Below are 16,892 nucleotides of genomic sequence, written 5' to 3'. Positions count from 1 at the left end.
CCCTTCATCTAGATTCCCCAAATGTTAACAGTTTACCACATTTGCTTTATCCTTCTCTCGTTTACATATATATATATATATATTTATGAACAGTTTGAGAGTTAGTTACAGACATGGTGCTCCTTTACCTTTAAATACTGTGGTGTGCATTTCCTGAAGACAAGGACATTCTCTTATATAACCACAGTACAGTTATCAAGATCAGGGAATTTTTTTTTTTTTGGCCACACCACGTGGCTTGTGGCAATCTTAGTTCCCCGAACAGGGATTGAACCCGGGCTCACAGCCGCAGTGAAAGCATAGAGTCCTAACCACTGGACCACCAGGGAATTCCCAAGATCAGGCAATTAACATCCATACAGTATTATCTAGCTGAGTCTCATCAGTTGTCCCACTAATGTTCTTTCTAGCAAAAGAAAAAAAGTATTTCGTTCCCAATTCCAATCCAGGGTAAAGCATTGTGTTTAGCTGTGTTTAGTCTCCTTTAACCTGGAAGAGCTCCTCAGCCTTTTTTTCTTTTATGACATTGATATTTTTGGAGTTCAATGTGCAGAATGTTCCTTAATTTGGGATTATTTGCTTTTTCCTCATGGTTAATTCAATTTATGCCTTTTTGGCGATACAATAAAAGTGATGCTGTATCCATCTTAACATCTGGAGGTAAATGATTTGTTAACTTTGATCACAGTATGTGGTTATTGAATCTTTATAAAATACAATCTAATCCTACCACCCTTCAATGGACCTAAAAGCATATAAGGCCCTGCAGACTTGCTGGTAGTCCCTTCTTGACCTCAGTCATGGTCTAGCTATATACTCTCTCTGCTTCTTGCCTTTGAACTTTCTATTCTCTGCCTAGACACGTTTTTCCTCCCACTAAATCCAACCCCTACCTCTGTACTGGGCTAACTCCTACCTAAGATTCACCCTAGTGTCCCCTCTACCAGGAAGCCTTCACTGAAACCCCTGGCTCTGACATGTCACTTGTACAGCACCCTGTCTTTACGTTTTATTATAATACTCATCACACTGCCTGAGAACCGTTGGTTTGTCTGTCTCTCCTACTACATTATGAGCTCTTAGAGGGTAAGTCCTGGATCTTTTATTATAAGTCCCTTCATTCATTAATTTCTTCATCCAGTCACACAAATCTGGGTTCATTGATTCCTTGCCATGAAGGAGAACATATACACCATGCGATGTCTCGGTAAGAAGGTGTTAGATTCTATTATGGGATGTGGCCTTGTGTTAGACGATTTGAGGGGAGAGTCCAAGGATTGGAGGCTGTCAGAAAGTGGGGGTGATTCTATGATTGGGTATCTTAATCCTTATCTAGAAAGGTGAGGCAAAGAGAGTGATTGATAAAGAAGCAGCACCCCTTCATATGAGCTAGAAGAGGGTGATGTTTAATCATTTGGGGAATTTGGACAATGCTTATTAGTCTAGTTTTTGTCTTGATCTATTACAGTCATAGAGTGGCCTTGTCTGATGTTTGGAATCTGTGAAATTGGTCATGTCCATCGGGAGAGCACCAAGGCCTTGCTGTGAGTGCCAGGCCAGCTCCTGGATGTCAGGGGCTGCATTTCTTTCTCATTCCCCCCCTTTCATCCAAGGTCAGATGAGGTCAGGCCACAGGACATGAATTTATATATTCTAATCATCACCATTGCTGAGATATTGCTGATCTGGAGGTGGCACCGAGAAAATTGTCTGCAGGAGGACGGGCAAGTCTCTCCTGCTCCTTTTGTTGCAGGATGAGGTATTGAATCTTCTGATGTGACAAGGGCTGCACAGTGGCATTTACGACTCTGGACAGGATCCATCGGCCAAAAGCACCACAGGCAGTTACCAGAAACAAGATGATGATTCAGCCTCGTAATAGACTCTGGGCACAGGGGCCTAGATGACCCAACCCAGGCCATGGAAATATGTCCCATGTTTCAGCTGGTCTCTTGTAGAGAGCCAGGTGCCTTTTTCTTTTAGCCTCATCAGATATTGTTCTACTTGACCTGTAGTATTTATATAAGTGCAGCAAGAGGTATTGCTAAAGCTAACTCGCTCCTCGGATTGCTCGTGACAGCCTGGCTAAAGAATTTAGACTTTTTGGGGGTGGGGAAGCCTTCTAGAGTAGAAGTTGTGTCATTTATGGCATCTGTTAGGGTCTGAGACAGGTTTGGGACCACCTTTTCACCACTGTGGGAACCGCAGCTCACAGAGAATGCAGGAGGAGCCAGTTATCTCTCTGGGAGTTGTCCTGATTCTGCTGTGCTGCCCTCTTCTTTTTTTTTTTTTTTTTTTTTTTTTTTTTTTTTTTTTTGCGGTACGTGGGCCTCTCACTGTTGTGGCCTCTCCCGTTGGGGAGCACAGGCTCTGGACGCGCAGGTCCCGCGGCCATGGCTCATGGGTCCAGCCGCTCCCCGGCATGTGGGTTCCTCCCAGACCGGGGCGCAAACCCGTGTCCCCTGCATCGGCAGGCGGACTCTCAACCACTGCGCCACCAGGGAAGCCCCTGGCCCTCTTCTTTTCATGAAAATTTGATCCTCTGGAAGAGAGGTAGTTTTAAATATCTGAAAGTCTCTAACAATTACCCCAAATATATTGGATAAGTTAGTGTGTGGCAGGTTGGTGTAAGTCTGATGTCCACCTCAGAAATGGTATTCCAACGGAGCACAGACTTTATTGGGAGTATAAGTATCATTTTGCATGAGCTAATTATATGTCCCTTGAAATGGGCAGATAACGCGAGTGGAGGTAAACAGTTCCCAAAAAGAGTGTCTCTGAAGAGAACAAATGTTTGTAGGGAATTCCCTGCGGTCAAGTGGTGAGGACTCCAATCTTCCACTGCTGGGGTCCCGGGTTTGATCCCTGGTCGGGGAATTAAGATCCCGCAATCTGTGTGGTGAGGTCAAATTAAAAAAAAAATGTTTGTAGCTAATATTAGTTCTCATTCCTTATGGGCTACGTTTTGCTGATAGGGTTGTAGTAACCTCAGTAGAAGCATTTTGTTGATGTGAGGTCAATTTTTATGTGACTGAAGCTTGGGATTAATGATGTGGGGGAAACTTAAGAACCAGAAGGGGCCTATAAAAGGAAACGTACCTTCTCAGAGGTGTTTAAAAGAAAAAAGATTAAATTTTTGTCAGCAAACAGTTAAATTCAGAGCAGTAGCTATGGTCTGAGAAAAACCCATCAGAACATTTTACTTTTTCTGAAGTGGGAGAAGATCATAAAGGGTCAAAAGTCATAGGATGAAGATAAGGAAGAACATATTGAGCCTTAGCGTCAGTTCCTAGGGAGTGTAAAGTACAATAACAGGCAAGATGAGTGGTAAAAGGAAGGAAAAAGCCACTGAAGAATCAGAAAATTAACCTTGGGCAGAAGCTGTCAACTTCTGCAGTCAGCAGTTTCTGGAGGGATCCTAAGAATCCTGTTTAAAGTATTCCAATGGAATGGCCATCCAGTAGTCAGGATGAAGTGATGTATATCTTTTTTTTTTAATTTTCCACATCTTTATTGGAGTATAATTGCTTTACAATGGTGTGTTAGTTTCTGCTGTATAACAAAGTGAATCAGCTATATGTATACATATATCCCCATATTCCCTCCCTCTTGCGTCTCCCTCCCTCCCACCCTCCCTATCCCACCCCTCTAGGTGGCCTGTATATCTTATAAGCTGGGAGACATGAACTTCAGTACCAGTACCTTGGAGTTTTAGTGTTGTGTCGGTTGCTAACAGTACCTGAAAAGGTCTTTTCCACTGAGGCTCAAGGGCAGTTTTTCTCTGATGCCTCTTCAGAAAACCAAGCTTTCAGGTTTGGGATCATGCAGAGGCTGCTTAGGTGGGTGTTTTGAAAAAGCAGCTGTACTTGTTGGTGATAAAGCTGGAAGTATTTTATGAGTTCCCTGCTGTAACTAATGATATCAGCATGTCATAGGGTAGAGTCTAGGATTGAGATTACTTTCCAAATCCATGGGGCAACTCGTTATTAACTCAGAAGGAGGTAGCTTGTGGATCCTAGAGGGGACAGATCTTACTGCTATCAAGGATAATGGCAAGACTTTAGGCCATGGACGTTCAAGGGGTTTCTGAGAACTTTAAAAATTTTGGTTTTAGAATTCAGTTAGTTCTCTGCACTTCTCCTGAATTTATGGACGATAAGTACAGTGCCATTCTAGGAGATAAGAATAAAGAGTTATGTTCAGTGGCCAGTGTTTTGTATCTGTTTCTTACTTAGAAACTGTCCAGATATCCAAAGATTATTTATTAATTAACTTAACCATTTATCTAAGGCCTTAAAATTAGTCAGGATCTGGAAATTTCAAGTTTAGCTAATATGTTAAATCTTTGTGATTTGTAGCAGTTTAAGAATTTCATAAAATTTCATAACTCTTTAAAAAGTTATTATCATTTCATTTAATTGTTCCTAAATATATTTTTTCAGGAAGTTATGGAAACAATGGTAACTTACTTAACTCATAAAACCAGTGTAGGAAATTTAGAAAGGTTAAATAATTTAACCCTGGTTTTGTACAAACCAAAATACTGTGCTGACATTATTTTTAAATGGTAAACTAATTTTTAAAAACTCTCAGTCATGGGACTTCCCTGATGGTCCAGTGGTTAAGACTCTGTGCTCTCAGTGCAGGGGTCCCAAGCTCCATCCCTGGTCAGGAAACTAGATCCCACATGCCGCAGCTAGGAGCCCACGTGCTGTAACTAAGACCCGGCTCAGCCAAATAAATAAATAAAGACTAAGTTGTATCAAAAGCTCTTCTTCATCTTGGAATTAAGCTCTTTTCTTCTTTTCTCATAACTAGAATAACAAAGGCTATTATGCAAGTACACTTTTCAGTGTCTACAAAAAGAAACAATTTAATAACATTTTCTTTCTTTTAGACATTTTTGACAGTTTATCTGGACTAGAAAAAAAGTGTACACATAACAACTGAATGTTTTTTGATCAGTTAATCTTTAAAAGTTTCCTAAGGGGGTAAAACAGAGGGAGAGGGACAAAAATTAAGAGGGACTCAGCTTCAGACAAATATGAAATTACAATTTTTAAAGGGTAATTATGTTGCTTTTTGAAGAAGGAAGAGTGTATTGATACAGAAACCCCATTTTTACAAACACAAGAAATAGAAAGAAAGATAAATAGATATATAGATATTGAGATTACAGCTGGTTTAGACAATAACTCAGGCCACTGACAATTTTACCAATCTAAATAATTTAAAAGCTACCATTCATTAATCCTTGAAGTATAGAAACAAAGCTAATATAGTCTCCTATGTTAAAAAAATTCTCTTTTTGATAAAAACAATCTCCTCATGACTCATGAGGGTTTCTTCCCTTTTTGTTCTAAGGTACCCCCCCCCTTTTTTTTTTTCTGGCCGTGCAGCACAGCTTAGTTTCCGGACCAGGGATTGAACCTGGGCCATGGCAGTGAAAGCTCCGAGTCCTAACCACTGGACCACCAGGGAAATCCCCTGAAGTACTTCTTAAGTGAACAATCTTGTTCATGTCAGAAATTCCCCAGTGTGGCCATGGTAATTTCAAATTGACCCTAGATAAATTATGCCAGGTAGAGAACATGATAGTAGGAAAATATGAAGAAGGCAGGTGTTTAGCATAGAAGGGTTGCAGTTTTAGATTCAGAAGACGCCATGAGAACTTCCATGGACCGTAAGGATGGTGCTTGTGCAATCTTTTGTCTCTAGAGCATGGCTGAAGCCCAACCATTACCCATCAGAAGCTGAATAAAACCTCCTGTTTGCAGGCTAATGAAACAGAGTTCCTAGGGACACAGAGACATAATTGAAGAAGTCTTTTTAATAGCTTTTTAATAGAAGTATTTTAATAGCTTTATTGATGTATAAGAGACATACAATAAACTGACATATACAAAGAGTATAATTTGGTTAGTTTTGACACATACACATTTGCCTGAAGCCATTACCATCATCAAGATAATGAATATATCCATCACTCTCAAAAGTTTCTTCTGGCCCCTTTATTATCTCTCAGTCCTGCCCCTCTGTGCTCCTAACTCCCAGGCAACCACTGATCCACTGTTACTCTAGATTAGTTTTCATTTTCTAGATTTTTATATACATGGAATTATACAGTACGTTTTCTGTTTTGTCTGGCTCCTTTCACTGAGCATAATTATTTTGAGAATCAAAATATCTATCCTGCTGTGTGTAGTCCATTCCATTTTTTTAAACATCTTTATTGGAGTATAATTGCTTTACAATGGTGTGTTAGTTTCTGCTGTATAACAAAGTGAATCAGCTATACGTATACATATATCCCCATATCTCCTCCCTCTTGCGTCTCCCTCCCACCCTCCCTATCCCACCCCTCTAGGTGGACACAAAGCACCGAGCTGATCTCCCTGTGCTATGCGGCTGCTTATTACTAAGAGGTATTTCACTGTATGTAAATACCACAACTTGTTTATCCATTTAAGTGTTGTTGGACATTTGAGTTGTTTCTAGTTTCGGCAATCACAAACAAAGCTACTATGAACATTTGTGTACTAATCTTTATATGAACATTTGCTTTCATTTCTCTCCAGTAAATATTTAGGAGCAGAATGGCTGAATCTTATGGTAGGTGTATGTTTAACTTTGTAAGAAGCTTCCAAACTGTTTTTCAAAGCGGCTGTGCCATTTTACATTCCCACCACCCACTTATGAGAGTTCCAGTTCACGTGGTATGGTGAGTCTTTTAAATTTTAGCCATTCTAATAGAGGTGTAACAGTATCTCACTGTGGTTTTAATTTGCATTTCCCTAATGACTAATGGGGTTGAGCATCTTTTCATGTGAGCATTTGCCATTCATTGTCTTCACCAAAGTGCCTGTTGAGATGGGCTGCTCATTTTTTAATTAGGTTATTTTCTTGTTATTAAGTTGTGAGGATTCTTGACACATTCTGGATACCACTCCTTTATCAGATAAATGATTTTGCAAACCTTTTCTCCCAGTCTGACTTCTTTTTTCATCCTAGCAACAGTGTCTTTCAAAAAGAAGTTTTAATTTTGATGAAGTCCAATATACCAGTATGTTCTTTTAAGGAAAGTGCTTTTGGTGTCATATCTAAGAAGTTTTTACCTAACCAAGATCCTAAAGGTTTTCTTCTTTGTTTTTGTCTAGAAGTTTTATAGTTTTAGATTTAGTTCTTTGACCCATTCTGAAATTAATTTTATATATGGTGTGAGGTATTGATAGGAGATGTTTTACTTTTTACATATGGGTATCCAATTTTTCCAGCATGCTTTTTGGGAAGAGGATTGTTGAAGACACTCCTCTTTTCACTAAATTGCTCTGCACCTTTGTTGAAAATCAGTTGCCCACATATATGAGTCTACTTCTGAATTCATTCTGTTCCACTGAGCTATATGTCTATCTTTACCCCAATACCACATTGTTTTGATTATTGTAGCTTTATAATAAGTCATGAAATCAGGTAGTGTCAGTCCTCTAACTTCATTCTTTTTGTTCTAAGCAGTTTTGCCTATCCTAGGTCCCTTGCACTTTCATATGAATTTTAAAATCAGTTTATTAATTCACCCCCCAAAAAAAAACCCCAGGTGTGATTTTGATTAGAATTGCATTGAATCTATAGACCAACTTGGGGATAATTGAAATCTTGATAATATTGAGCCTCCTGATCCATGAACATGGTGTCTTTCTCCATTTATTTAGGTCTCCTATTTTTCTCAGTAATGTTTTATGGATGTCATTGTAAAGGTCTTTCACATCTTTTGTCAGATTTATACATAAGAATTTCACATTTTTGGTGCTGTCATAAATGGTATTATTTTTAAAATGTCAACTTCTGATTGTTCCTTACTAGTATATAAATATAATAGGTTTTTGTAAGTTGACCTTTTATCCTGCAGCCTTGCTAGACTTCCTTACTAATTCTGGTAGCTTTTTTTGTCGATTCCATCTGATTTTCTACATAGATAATCATGTCATCTGAAAATAAACAAATATTTATTCTTTTCTAGTAAGGATGCCTTTCATTTATTTTTCTTGCTTTACTGCACTGACTAGAAATTCCAGTATAGTGTTGAAGAGAAGTAGTGAGTTCAGATACTCTTGTCTTATTCCTGATCTTAGGGGGAAAACATTGTCTTTCACTATTAAGTATGATGTTAGCTGTAGGTTTTTCATAGATGTCCTTTATCAGGTTCAGAAAGTTCCCTTCTATTCTTCATTTGCTAAGCATTATTATCAGGAGTGAATATTGGAGTTTGTCAGATGCTTTTTATGTATCTTTGAGATATAGCAAATTACACTGATTATTTTTTGAATGTTCACTCAAACTTGCATTTCTGGAATAAATCTCACTTGGTCATTGTTATAGACTGAAATGTTTGTGTGCCCCCAAATTCATATGTTGAAGCCCTAGCCCACAATGATTTGGTATTTGGAGGTGGGGTCTTTGGGAGATAATTAGGTTTAGATTAGGCCAGGAGGGTGGGAACCTCATGATGGGATTAGTGCCCTTATAAGAGGAAGATTTCTCTCTCTCTCCATGAGAGTAGGCACCAAGGAAAGGCCATGTGAGCACACAGTGAGAAGGCAGTTGTCTACAAGCCAGGAAGTGGGCCCTCACCAGACATGGATCTGACAGCAACTTGATCATAAACTTTCCAGCTTCCAGACTGTGAGAAATAAATTCCTGTTGTTTAAGCCACCCAGCCTATAGTTTTTTGTTATAGCAGCCCAAGTGGACCAAGATAGTCATGATGTATTATCCTTTTCATATATTGTTGGAGTTCAATTCGCTAAAGTTTTAAGAACTTTTTTTTTTTTTTTTTTTGCAGTACGTGGGCCTCTCACTGTTGTAGCCTCTCCCGTTGCGGAGCACAGGCTCCGGACACGCAGGCTCAGCGGCCATGGCTCACGGGCCTAGCCGCTCCGCGGCATGTGGGATCTTCCCTGACCAGGGCACGAACCCGTGTACCCTGCATCGGCAGGTGGACTCTCAACCACTGCGCCACCAGGGAAGCCCCTTAAGAACTTTTTTGCATTTACTTTATTTATTTTTATAAATTTATTTATTTTTGGCTGCATTGGGTCTTTGTTGCTCTGTGGCTTTCTCTAGTTGCGGCGAGCAGGAGCTACTCTTTGTTGTGGTGCACGGGCTTCTCATTGTGGTGGCTTCTCTTGTAGCGGAGCATGGGCTCTAGGTGCAGGGGCTTCAGTAGTTGTGGCTCGCAGGCTCTAGAGTGCAGGCTCAGTAGTTGTGGTGCACGGGCTTAGTTGCTCCGCGGCCTGTGGGATCTTCCAGGACCAGGGCTTGAACCCGTGTCTCCTACATTGGCAGGAGGATTATTAACCACTGTGCCACCAGGGAAGCCTGCATTTGCTTTAAATAAAGGATATTGACCTGTATTTTTTTTTGGGGGGTGCCGTGCTGCCAACACTGCTTGTGGGATCTTAGATCCCTGACCAGGGATTGAACCCGGGGCCACGGCAGTGAGAGTGCCGAGTCCTAACTACTGGACCACCAGGGAACTCCCGATCTGTAGTTTTCTTATGTCTGTGTCTGGTTTTTATATTAGGTTAATGCTGGCCTCATAGAATGAGGTGAGAACTATTCTCTCCCGTTCAATTTTTTGGGAAGAGTTGTGTAGGATTGATATTATTTGCTCCTTAAATGTTTGTTAGAATTTACCAGCAAGATCCTTTGGGCCTGGAGTTTTCCTCATAAGAAAGTTTTTAACTGCAAATTCAATTTACTTAATAATAAAGGGCTTTTCAGGTTATCTATTTATTTTTGAATGTGCTTTAGTAGTTTGTATCTTTGAGGGAATGTATCCATTTTGTCTTTGCTGTTTGAGTTTACTGGCATAAGGTTGTTCATAATATTCCTTTATTAGTCTTTTAATATCTGTAGAATCTGTAGCAACGTCATTTCTCTCATTTCTAATGTTGATAATTTGCCTTTTTTTTTCCTGATCAGTTTCACTAGAGGTTTATCACTTCTCAAAGATCCAGCTCTTGGTTTCAATGATTTTCTCTACTGATTTTCCTTCCTAGTTCACTGACTTCAGCTCTGATCTTTATTATTTCCTTTCTTCTACTTTGGATTTCATTTCCTTTTCTTTTTAGAATTTCTTAAGGTGGAAGGTGAGGCCACCGATTTGAGACCCTTCTTTTCTAATATAAGCATTTGGTGCTATAGAATTTCCCCAAGGCACTGCTTTAGCACCATCCCACAAATTGTATTTTTTCTTTTTCATTCAGTTCAAAATACTTTCTATTTCCTTTTTCAGTTCTTCTTGGACTCATGTGTTATTTAGAGGTGTGTTTAGTTTCCAGTAATCACATTTTCCAGAGATGTTTCTGTTATTGATTTCTAATTTTATTCCATTGTGGTCAGGGAATGTTCTTTGTTTTTGAATCCTTTTAAATTTATTAAGACTTGTTTAATGGCCCAGAATATGGTCTAACTTGGTTAATGTTCCATGTGCATTTGAAAAAGATGTATATTTTGCTGCCTTGGGGTGGAGTGGTAGATGTCAATTAAATCTAGGTGGTTGATAGTTTTGTTCAAATCTTCTATATCCTGATTTTCTATGTACTTGTGCTACTAATTAGACATAAACTGTAATTGCAGGTTTGTCTGTTTCTCCTTGAAGTTCTACTAGTTTTTCCTTAGTGTATTTTGAAGTTATGTTATTAGATGCATAAACATTTAGGGTTTTTATGTCCTCTTGATGAATTTGCCCTCATGTGATACTAATATAGCCACTCCAGCTTTCTTTTGGTTAGTGTGAACACGGTATCTTTTTCCATCCTCTTACTTTTAACTTATTTGTGTCTTTATACTTAAAAGTGTGTTTCTTATAGGCAGCATAGAGTTGCATTCTTTAATCCCCAAGCTCTGTTCAGGTCCCTGGGATCTTCAAGAACTCTCTAACTCTCCAAGCTACCCATTTCCTTGTAGGAGGCTCTGATAATTAGAGCATCATTCCTCATAATGAGCCCCACCTACCTTCTATCACCTCTCCCCCCGCTCCCCAGAGTTACACTCAGTGAATTATTTCCACTTCCCGAGGACAGTTTTTCAGACAACAGGGACATCCAAACCTATGGCAAGTCCTTAGGCAGTGCCAGATCCAGGCACACTGGATCAAGCAAGCCATGGAAGATTACCCAAGGCTACCTGAAACGTACCAAAGGGTATCTTGGAAAAAGTGGGTGGGAGGGAGGAAATAGAAAACTAATTTGTATAGGGAAGGATTTTATTGATTGAAAAAAACACGATATTTTTCCATTTCCAGAAAGTGTTTCAACTAAGATAGAAAGCACAGGACCAACCTAGAGTGGTCAGCTGCAGCCCAGATGGGCCCTTTAGGAAGGAGGAATGTGCCCCTGAAAGGATAAGGAACACTTGCTCTATGCCTAGTGTATTGGCTTCCTATTTCTGCTATAACAAATTACCACAAATTTAGTGGCTTAAAACACCACAAATTTGTTCTCTTATAGTTCTGGAAGTCAGAAGTCATGGTGTAGACAGGGATGGGTTCCTTCTGGAGACTTTAGGGGAGAATTCATTTCTTTGCCTTTTTCAGTTTTTAGAGGTCACCTGCATTCCTTGGCTCACGGCCCTTCTTAGCATCACTCCAACCTGTTGCTTCCACTATCACAACTCCTACTGCTACTGACGCTGATCCCCCTGCCTCCCTCTTAAAAGTACCCTTGTGATTATACTGGTTGGGCTCACCTGGATAACCAAGGATAATTTCCATATCTCAGGTCCTTAACCTTAATCACATCTGCAAAGTCCTTTTTATCATGCAATGTAACATATTCACAGGTTCCAGGGATTAGAATGTGGACATCTTTGGGGGGCCATTATTTAGCCAACTACACTCAGTTACAGGTTAGACTAGCTATGGAGAAGGCAAGTTCACCAGGTCCTAGCTCCATCGCGAGGCCTGTCCAGTCTAGATTTATGTGAATTATCTTGCTCTTTGGATGTGAGCTTCTAAACTGTTTGCCTTTGTGTCAGATGACTAGTCCAATCTTCTGTTCAGGATGGCAAGAATGGAGCAGTACAGAACTCATGAGTAAACCCCCTCTCAGGTTGTTTTCTTCAGGGAGAAGCTGAGCAGAAACTTGCTGTAGTAAGTACAGCTTAATCAGCCCAATTCCATCTTTCTAGTTTGTTTATAACCTGACAATCGGTAAAAATAAAGGAAACTAAGAAGGTGGGGTGGGAGGAGTAGTCAGGGGAAGAGAAATTAATGCTTGGGGTATCCAGGCTGTGAGGTTGGAACGCTCACACCCAAACCCACTTTAACAAGATGAGAAATGATGGATGCTCTGAGAGTTTGTCAAGATGATTAATATATTTAGGGAGCATCAGGTCAAAGAACTCATCAGTGACCGGACAGGGCAGGAAGCACCAATCTGGGGTGTGACCACCCCCATCATCTCAGCTCATTTCAAAGACAACTATCCTCATGGTTTCAGGTCATGCAATCTGTTCCAATCCATGAAGTAAAATTAACTGAATTCACAGAAGGCTCCTTCAACAATGATGAACTGAGTATTACAGAGCTCCATATGTGTAGGAGAGACAGCCTCAGGGTAGGCCTTTGTTTATTAACTTAAAGTTATTTTTAAAAATCAATATGTAATTGCTGCTTTCCATAAAACTTGAAAATAGGTGAATTAAGGTTGTGAAAATCTAATAAACATGTGTTATAAATAAGATACATTTTTTGAAAATATCCCATGAAGGTTATTCAGTGGTGAATAAGGTTTTAATCCTATCATGTATTTTTCCTCCATTCTTAAGGGTCAGCAAACATGCTGAGGATTGTAAAGTCCTGGAGGGAAAAAGCCCTGGGACTGTGCATCCTCTAGTTTACTCTATGAATTTAAAAGTTTCCTCAACATGAAAACAAAGGTTCACCTCTTATTAGAGATACAGACATTAGAATACACCCAAAGCTTTTGTTGGCTATAACAGAGTGGTATTTGTAGTTTTAGTACTCCAACATTTTACCTAGAAATTTACTGAATCAAAACAGTTATCTATGAAGGAGAGAGAGGAGGTGGTGGTGGAGGGAGAATGCAGGGGAAGAAGGGGAGAAGGAGGGGGAAGAGAAGATGGGGGAGAGAAACAACCTTATCTTTTAACTATCTTCACTAATGATTTACCCAATGACCTTCAGCAAATTTCTCAAACATAATGAAAATGTTTATAAATGCCTTCAAAAATCCCTCCATGACACTACATAACCCCTATAATCTTAATATTCTCACGTGACTCCAAAATAGAATGAATATTGTAAAGAATGTACATTTAAGTGAGGCCTGATCTAAGCCTTCTGAACTTTGTGACTTTAGACAGCCTCCATTCCCCTAGTGATTTATGTTGATCCTAAGGTTCCGTCTTATCGGCCTGATGAAATCATGATTTGCAGGTAGAGTCCAATTTCCGAGTTCTCTTTGTTTCCTGGTATTGACATGAATCACGAATTTGTGCTTCTAAACATTCAATTCCTCCTTCCTTTCCCCTTACCATCTGTTGTGCTTAATAAGATTTTTTTTAAATATAGAAGAAACATATGTAAGCTTTTCTAAAACCCATATGCCAAAATAAAAAATTACCACACCGACAGTAGTTAACAGTTTTCATAATTTAATGAAAAAGTATCAGTAAAAAGGTGACATTTGAAAAAAGACCAAGTTTATCTTTGAAAACTGGACTATATAAGACAAAACGAAAAAAAATTTAACAAAGAAGATTAAGAGGTAATACTTCAAACAACAGCAAAATGTAGCAAATACATTTGGGGGCAATTGAAATGTACACAACTGAAGGCTCCTTCATTTACCTAGGAAAATCCTGTAAAAATATTACAACTATATTTCCCTGACTGAAATTATTTTAGTCAATACTCTCCCAATGGCATTACATATGGAATTTGGCTGAAGCACTTTTTCAATGTTTGCTTTTCTTCCTCACTCAGAATTGAAAGGCATGAAAGGATATAGGCTACTGCACTGGCCTCTAACAGGAGTTTATAACATAGCTCCACTACAATTTTATTACCATGAAGGTATCAAATTAATATCGAACCCAGGAGAATGCAAAGAAAAAGCACAGAAACCTAGTGCATAAATAGGAGAACTACTGTTCCTCATTTGGATAATCCATAGCTTTTTCCATTCAAACAAAGAATAGGACACCTATTACACATGCTATGGCATGTTCACACATGTACACAGGCACAAAAGAAACATTTTGAAGGTGTAGCCAAAGGAGAGGCAAAATACAGAAGTTTTCAGAAAAGGAGGAAGAAATAAAAGCACAGGAACTCATTAACAAAGCTACAGGCTACAGGAACAAAAGCGGGGGAGAGGAAAACTGCTGAGCTTCCCATATTGACGGAGAGAAGAGGGGCCCCTGCCTTTACTGCAGCTGGGCTGTTTCACCAGGAAGCAACTTAAAATATCTAAAATGGCCTCTTTTGTCTGAAAAGTCTCACTACATGTTCCCAAACTAGAAGAAAGAGAATATTAATTTAAGGCTAAGAAGAATAGAGAGCAGAGAATTATAGTTGGCTTCACACTTTAAAAACTGTAACATTTTCCTCTTCTTTAAACACGAAGCAGGTATGTTTTATCTCCCACTAATGTAATTATTCTCTTCCTCCCAGAAATTAATAAAGGCTGATAGTTTGGGAACAGAGTATGAGTAACTTCTGAAAAACAGCTCCAGCCCTTTTGTTTGGGAAATTGCCTTGGATTCAAAGTTGGTACAAAGCTAAATTATATCCATGTGTTAAACACATGCTTTCAAATTCTGTTTGACAATAAAAATCTGTTTCAAAATTAAAGCAGGTAAGAATACTTAACCTCTCTGCATTTTACTATATCTTAATTATACCTCAATAAAAATTTTATAAACATTAAAGCAGGTATACAAAAACTGTCAGCCAAACTTATTTAAGTCAAACTTATTTGAAAACAATAACACAAAAACCCTGACCTGATACAAACCCTCCAGAAATGTTCTCACTTTGGGAAAGGCTCTGGGATCCTTCACAAATGCCTAAACTGAGAGGATCAGAGCATTTTCCTTGGAAGTAGTACTTTTGTAAACACTATCCACAAGTTAGCCTTTTACGCTTGTTAGCTGGGTGAAATAGTTACAAGTGCGTCCCCAACAAGCAAGTCTAGGAACAGGCACTGGACACTTATAAGCATTAGGTGTATTGACTTGGTAAGTTAAGATACTGTGAAAGGAACTCAACCTTGTTCAGAGCAAAGGAAGAGAGTAGTGAGTTTGACAGTATCTGAGATATTATTGGTCCCTGGTCCCTCCCTGAAGAGGGTTTCCAGGTACCAGTGGAAACTTCTTACAGACAGGAGCTCTGGAAGTCACATGCTGTAGCTTCAAAAGATAAGTAGTTTTAGTGTCTGATAATCATGATCTCCTGCAAATCAAGGACAATGCAAGGACTCTTAATACATATGTGTTAATATAATTGGAAAGCTGCCCCAAAGTATTTACTGAGCAAATACTCTGGTCCCAGCTGTTCTCACTAGCCTCTGGCAAAAAAACAAAACAAAACAAACCCCTAAGCTTTTGGACAATATGTAATTTCTATGATGTGCTCGTGAAAATTGGACTTGAAACTGGTTCAAAAACTGCAAGCCAATTTACTGTGGAAAATTTTTATCCTTTTCACTACAATTCCTCCTAACATATACTAGAATCCTTTTGGTGTATGGGTTTTCCCCAATATATGAGGCAAAGGCAAAGATGGAGTTTTTCTCGGAATTTCTAATCACCTATGCATTGAACTGTGGGAAAGGGGATATGTCTTGCTTTTACCATGGCAATCCCGTCTGGAGTCATGGGGAGGATTTTCCCTGTCTGAGCTATCTCTCTTTACCCTAACTTTCTCTTTATTCCCCTCACTTTCTGCTTCTGAATCACTCAGCTCCAAATCTGGGCAATACCCGTCATTTTCCTGATATGGAGCTCTCCCTGCAGACCGCCTGACAAACTGCCTGCCCCAGAGCTGCTCCTTGGGGTTAGTATTCTTGGTTGGCTTCACATAGCACGGGAGGTCCTCTGTGGTCCTCACCCACCTGTTGGTGGCCTCCTTAAAGGACCTGCTGAAGTGTTCCATGGTAGATTTTCTAAAGCTGCCCTGACTGCCCAAGTGGGAGCTGAGCATGGGCTCCTGGTCACAGAACATCTCACTTGAGCTGTCTTTTTGGGTGGCATCCCCAGACCAGCTGCCCTCCAGGCCATTGGATTTGGCAAACTTGGAGTTAGGCTGACTTTTCCCATTCCCAATGGAAGACTGTCCATGCAGGGCAGCCTGAAGGACCAGAGGCTTTCCCAGAGACTGCCCATGATAGAACTCTGGAGATGGAGTTATCCAAGCAGGACTGGGATCCTTTGCTTCACTCCTAGCATGGCTGAGACTGGCCGGCAAACAGTTATTCTTGCTCTCTAGTGGATACCTTGGGTATGACTTCATTCTCATTTCTAGTGATTCCTGAGCCACCTGCATGCTCCTCATATTGCAAACAGGGGAGCTGCCGTCAGGAGAGATAGGTCCATGATCAGGCTCTGTGGAGCTGTTTCTGCAGTCTTCTGGGGCTGATTTGGGCATTTTTAACTTTAAGGTAATTCTTGGTGGTGGGTAAAACAATGAATTTTCTAGTGCATTTGTCAAAGGAAGTCCTAAGATGAAAAAGAAAGATTCATTTTAAATGACAGAGTACATTTTCATGCAAATGGACATAACAAGAAAGTGGGGGCAGCAATACTCCTAATCAGACAAAGCATACTTTAAAACAAAGGCTATAACAAAGACAAAGAAGGGCGTTATA

At 39.7% G+C, this 16,892-nt stretch overlaps 1 protein-coding gene across 2 annotated transcripts in view; it reads right to left on the bottom strand.

Annotated features, from left to right (window-relative positions):
* Positions 1-13,709: 13,709 nt before the first annotated feature.
* JADE3 (jade family PHD finger 3) overlaps positions 13,710-16,892 on the bottom strand; it is a 151,339-nt gene continuing 148,156 nt past the window's right edge. For both annotated transcript variants that reach the window (XM_082864236.1, XM_082864235.1), the window contains exon 11: positions 13,710-16,743. In XM_082864236.1, the coding sequence (XP_082720362.1) occupies positions 15,833-16,743 (911 nt within the window). In that variant the 3' untranslated portion in view covers positions 13,710-15,832. The remainder of the gene's footprint in view (positions 16,744-16,892) is intronic.

This window comes from Leucopleurus acutus (assembly GCF_964270905.1).
Source record: "Leucopleurus acutus genome assembly, chromosome: X".
Lineage (NCBI taxonomy): Eukaryota > Metazoa > Chordata > Mammalia > Artiodactyla > Delphinidae > Leucopleurus > Leucopleurus acutus.
The sequence above is the reverse complement of the archived record's forward strand: the minus strand, read 5'-3'. Positions and strand labels throughout refer to the sequence as shown.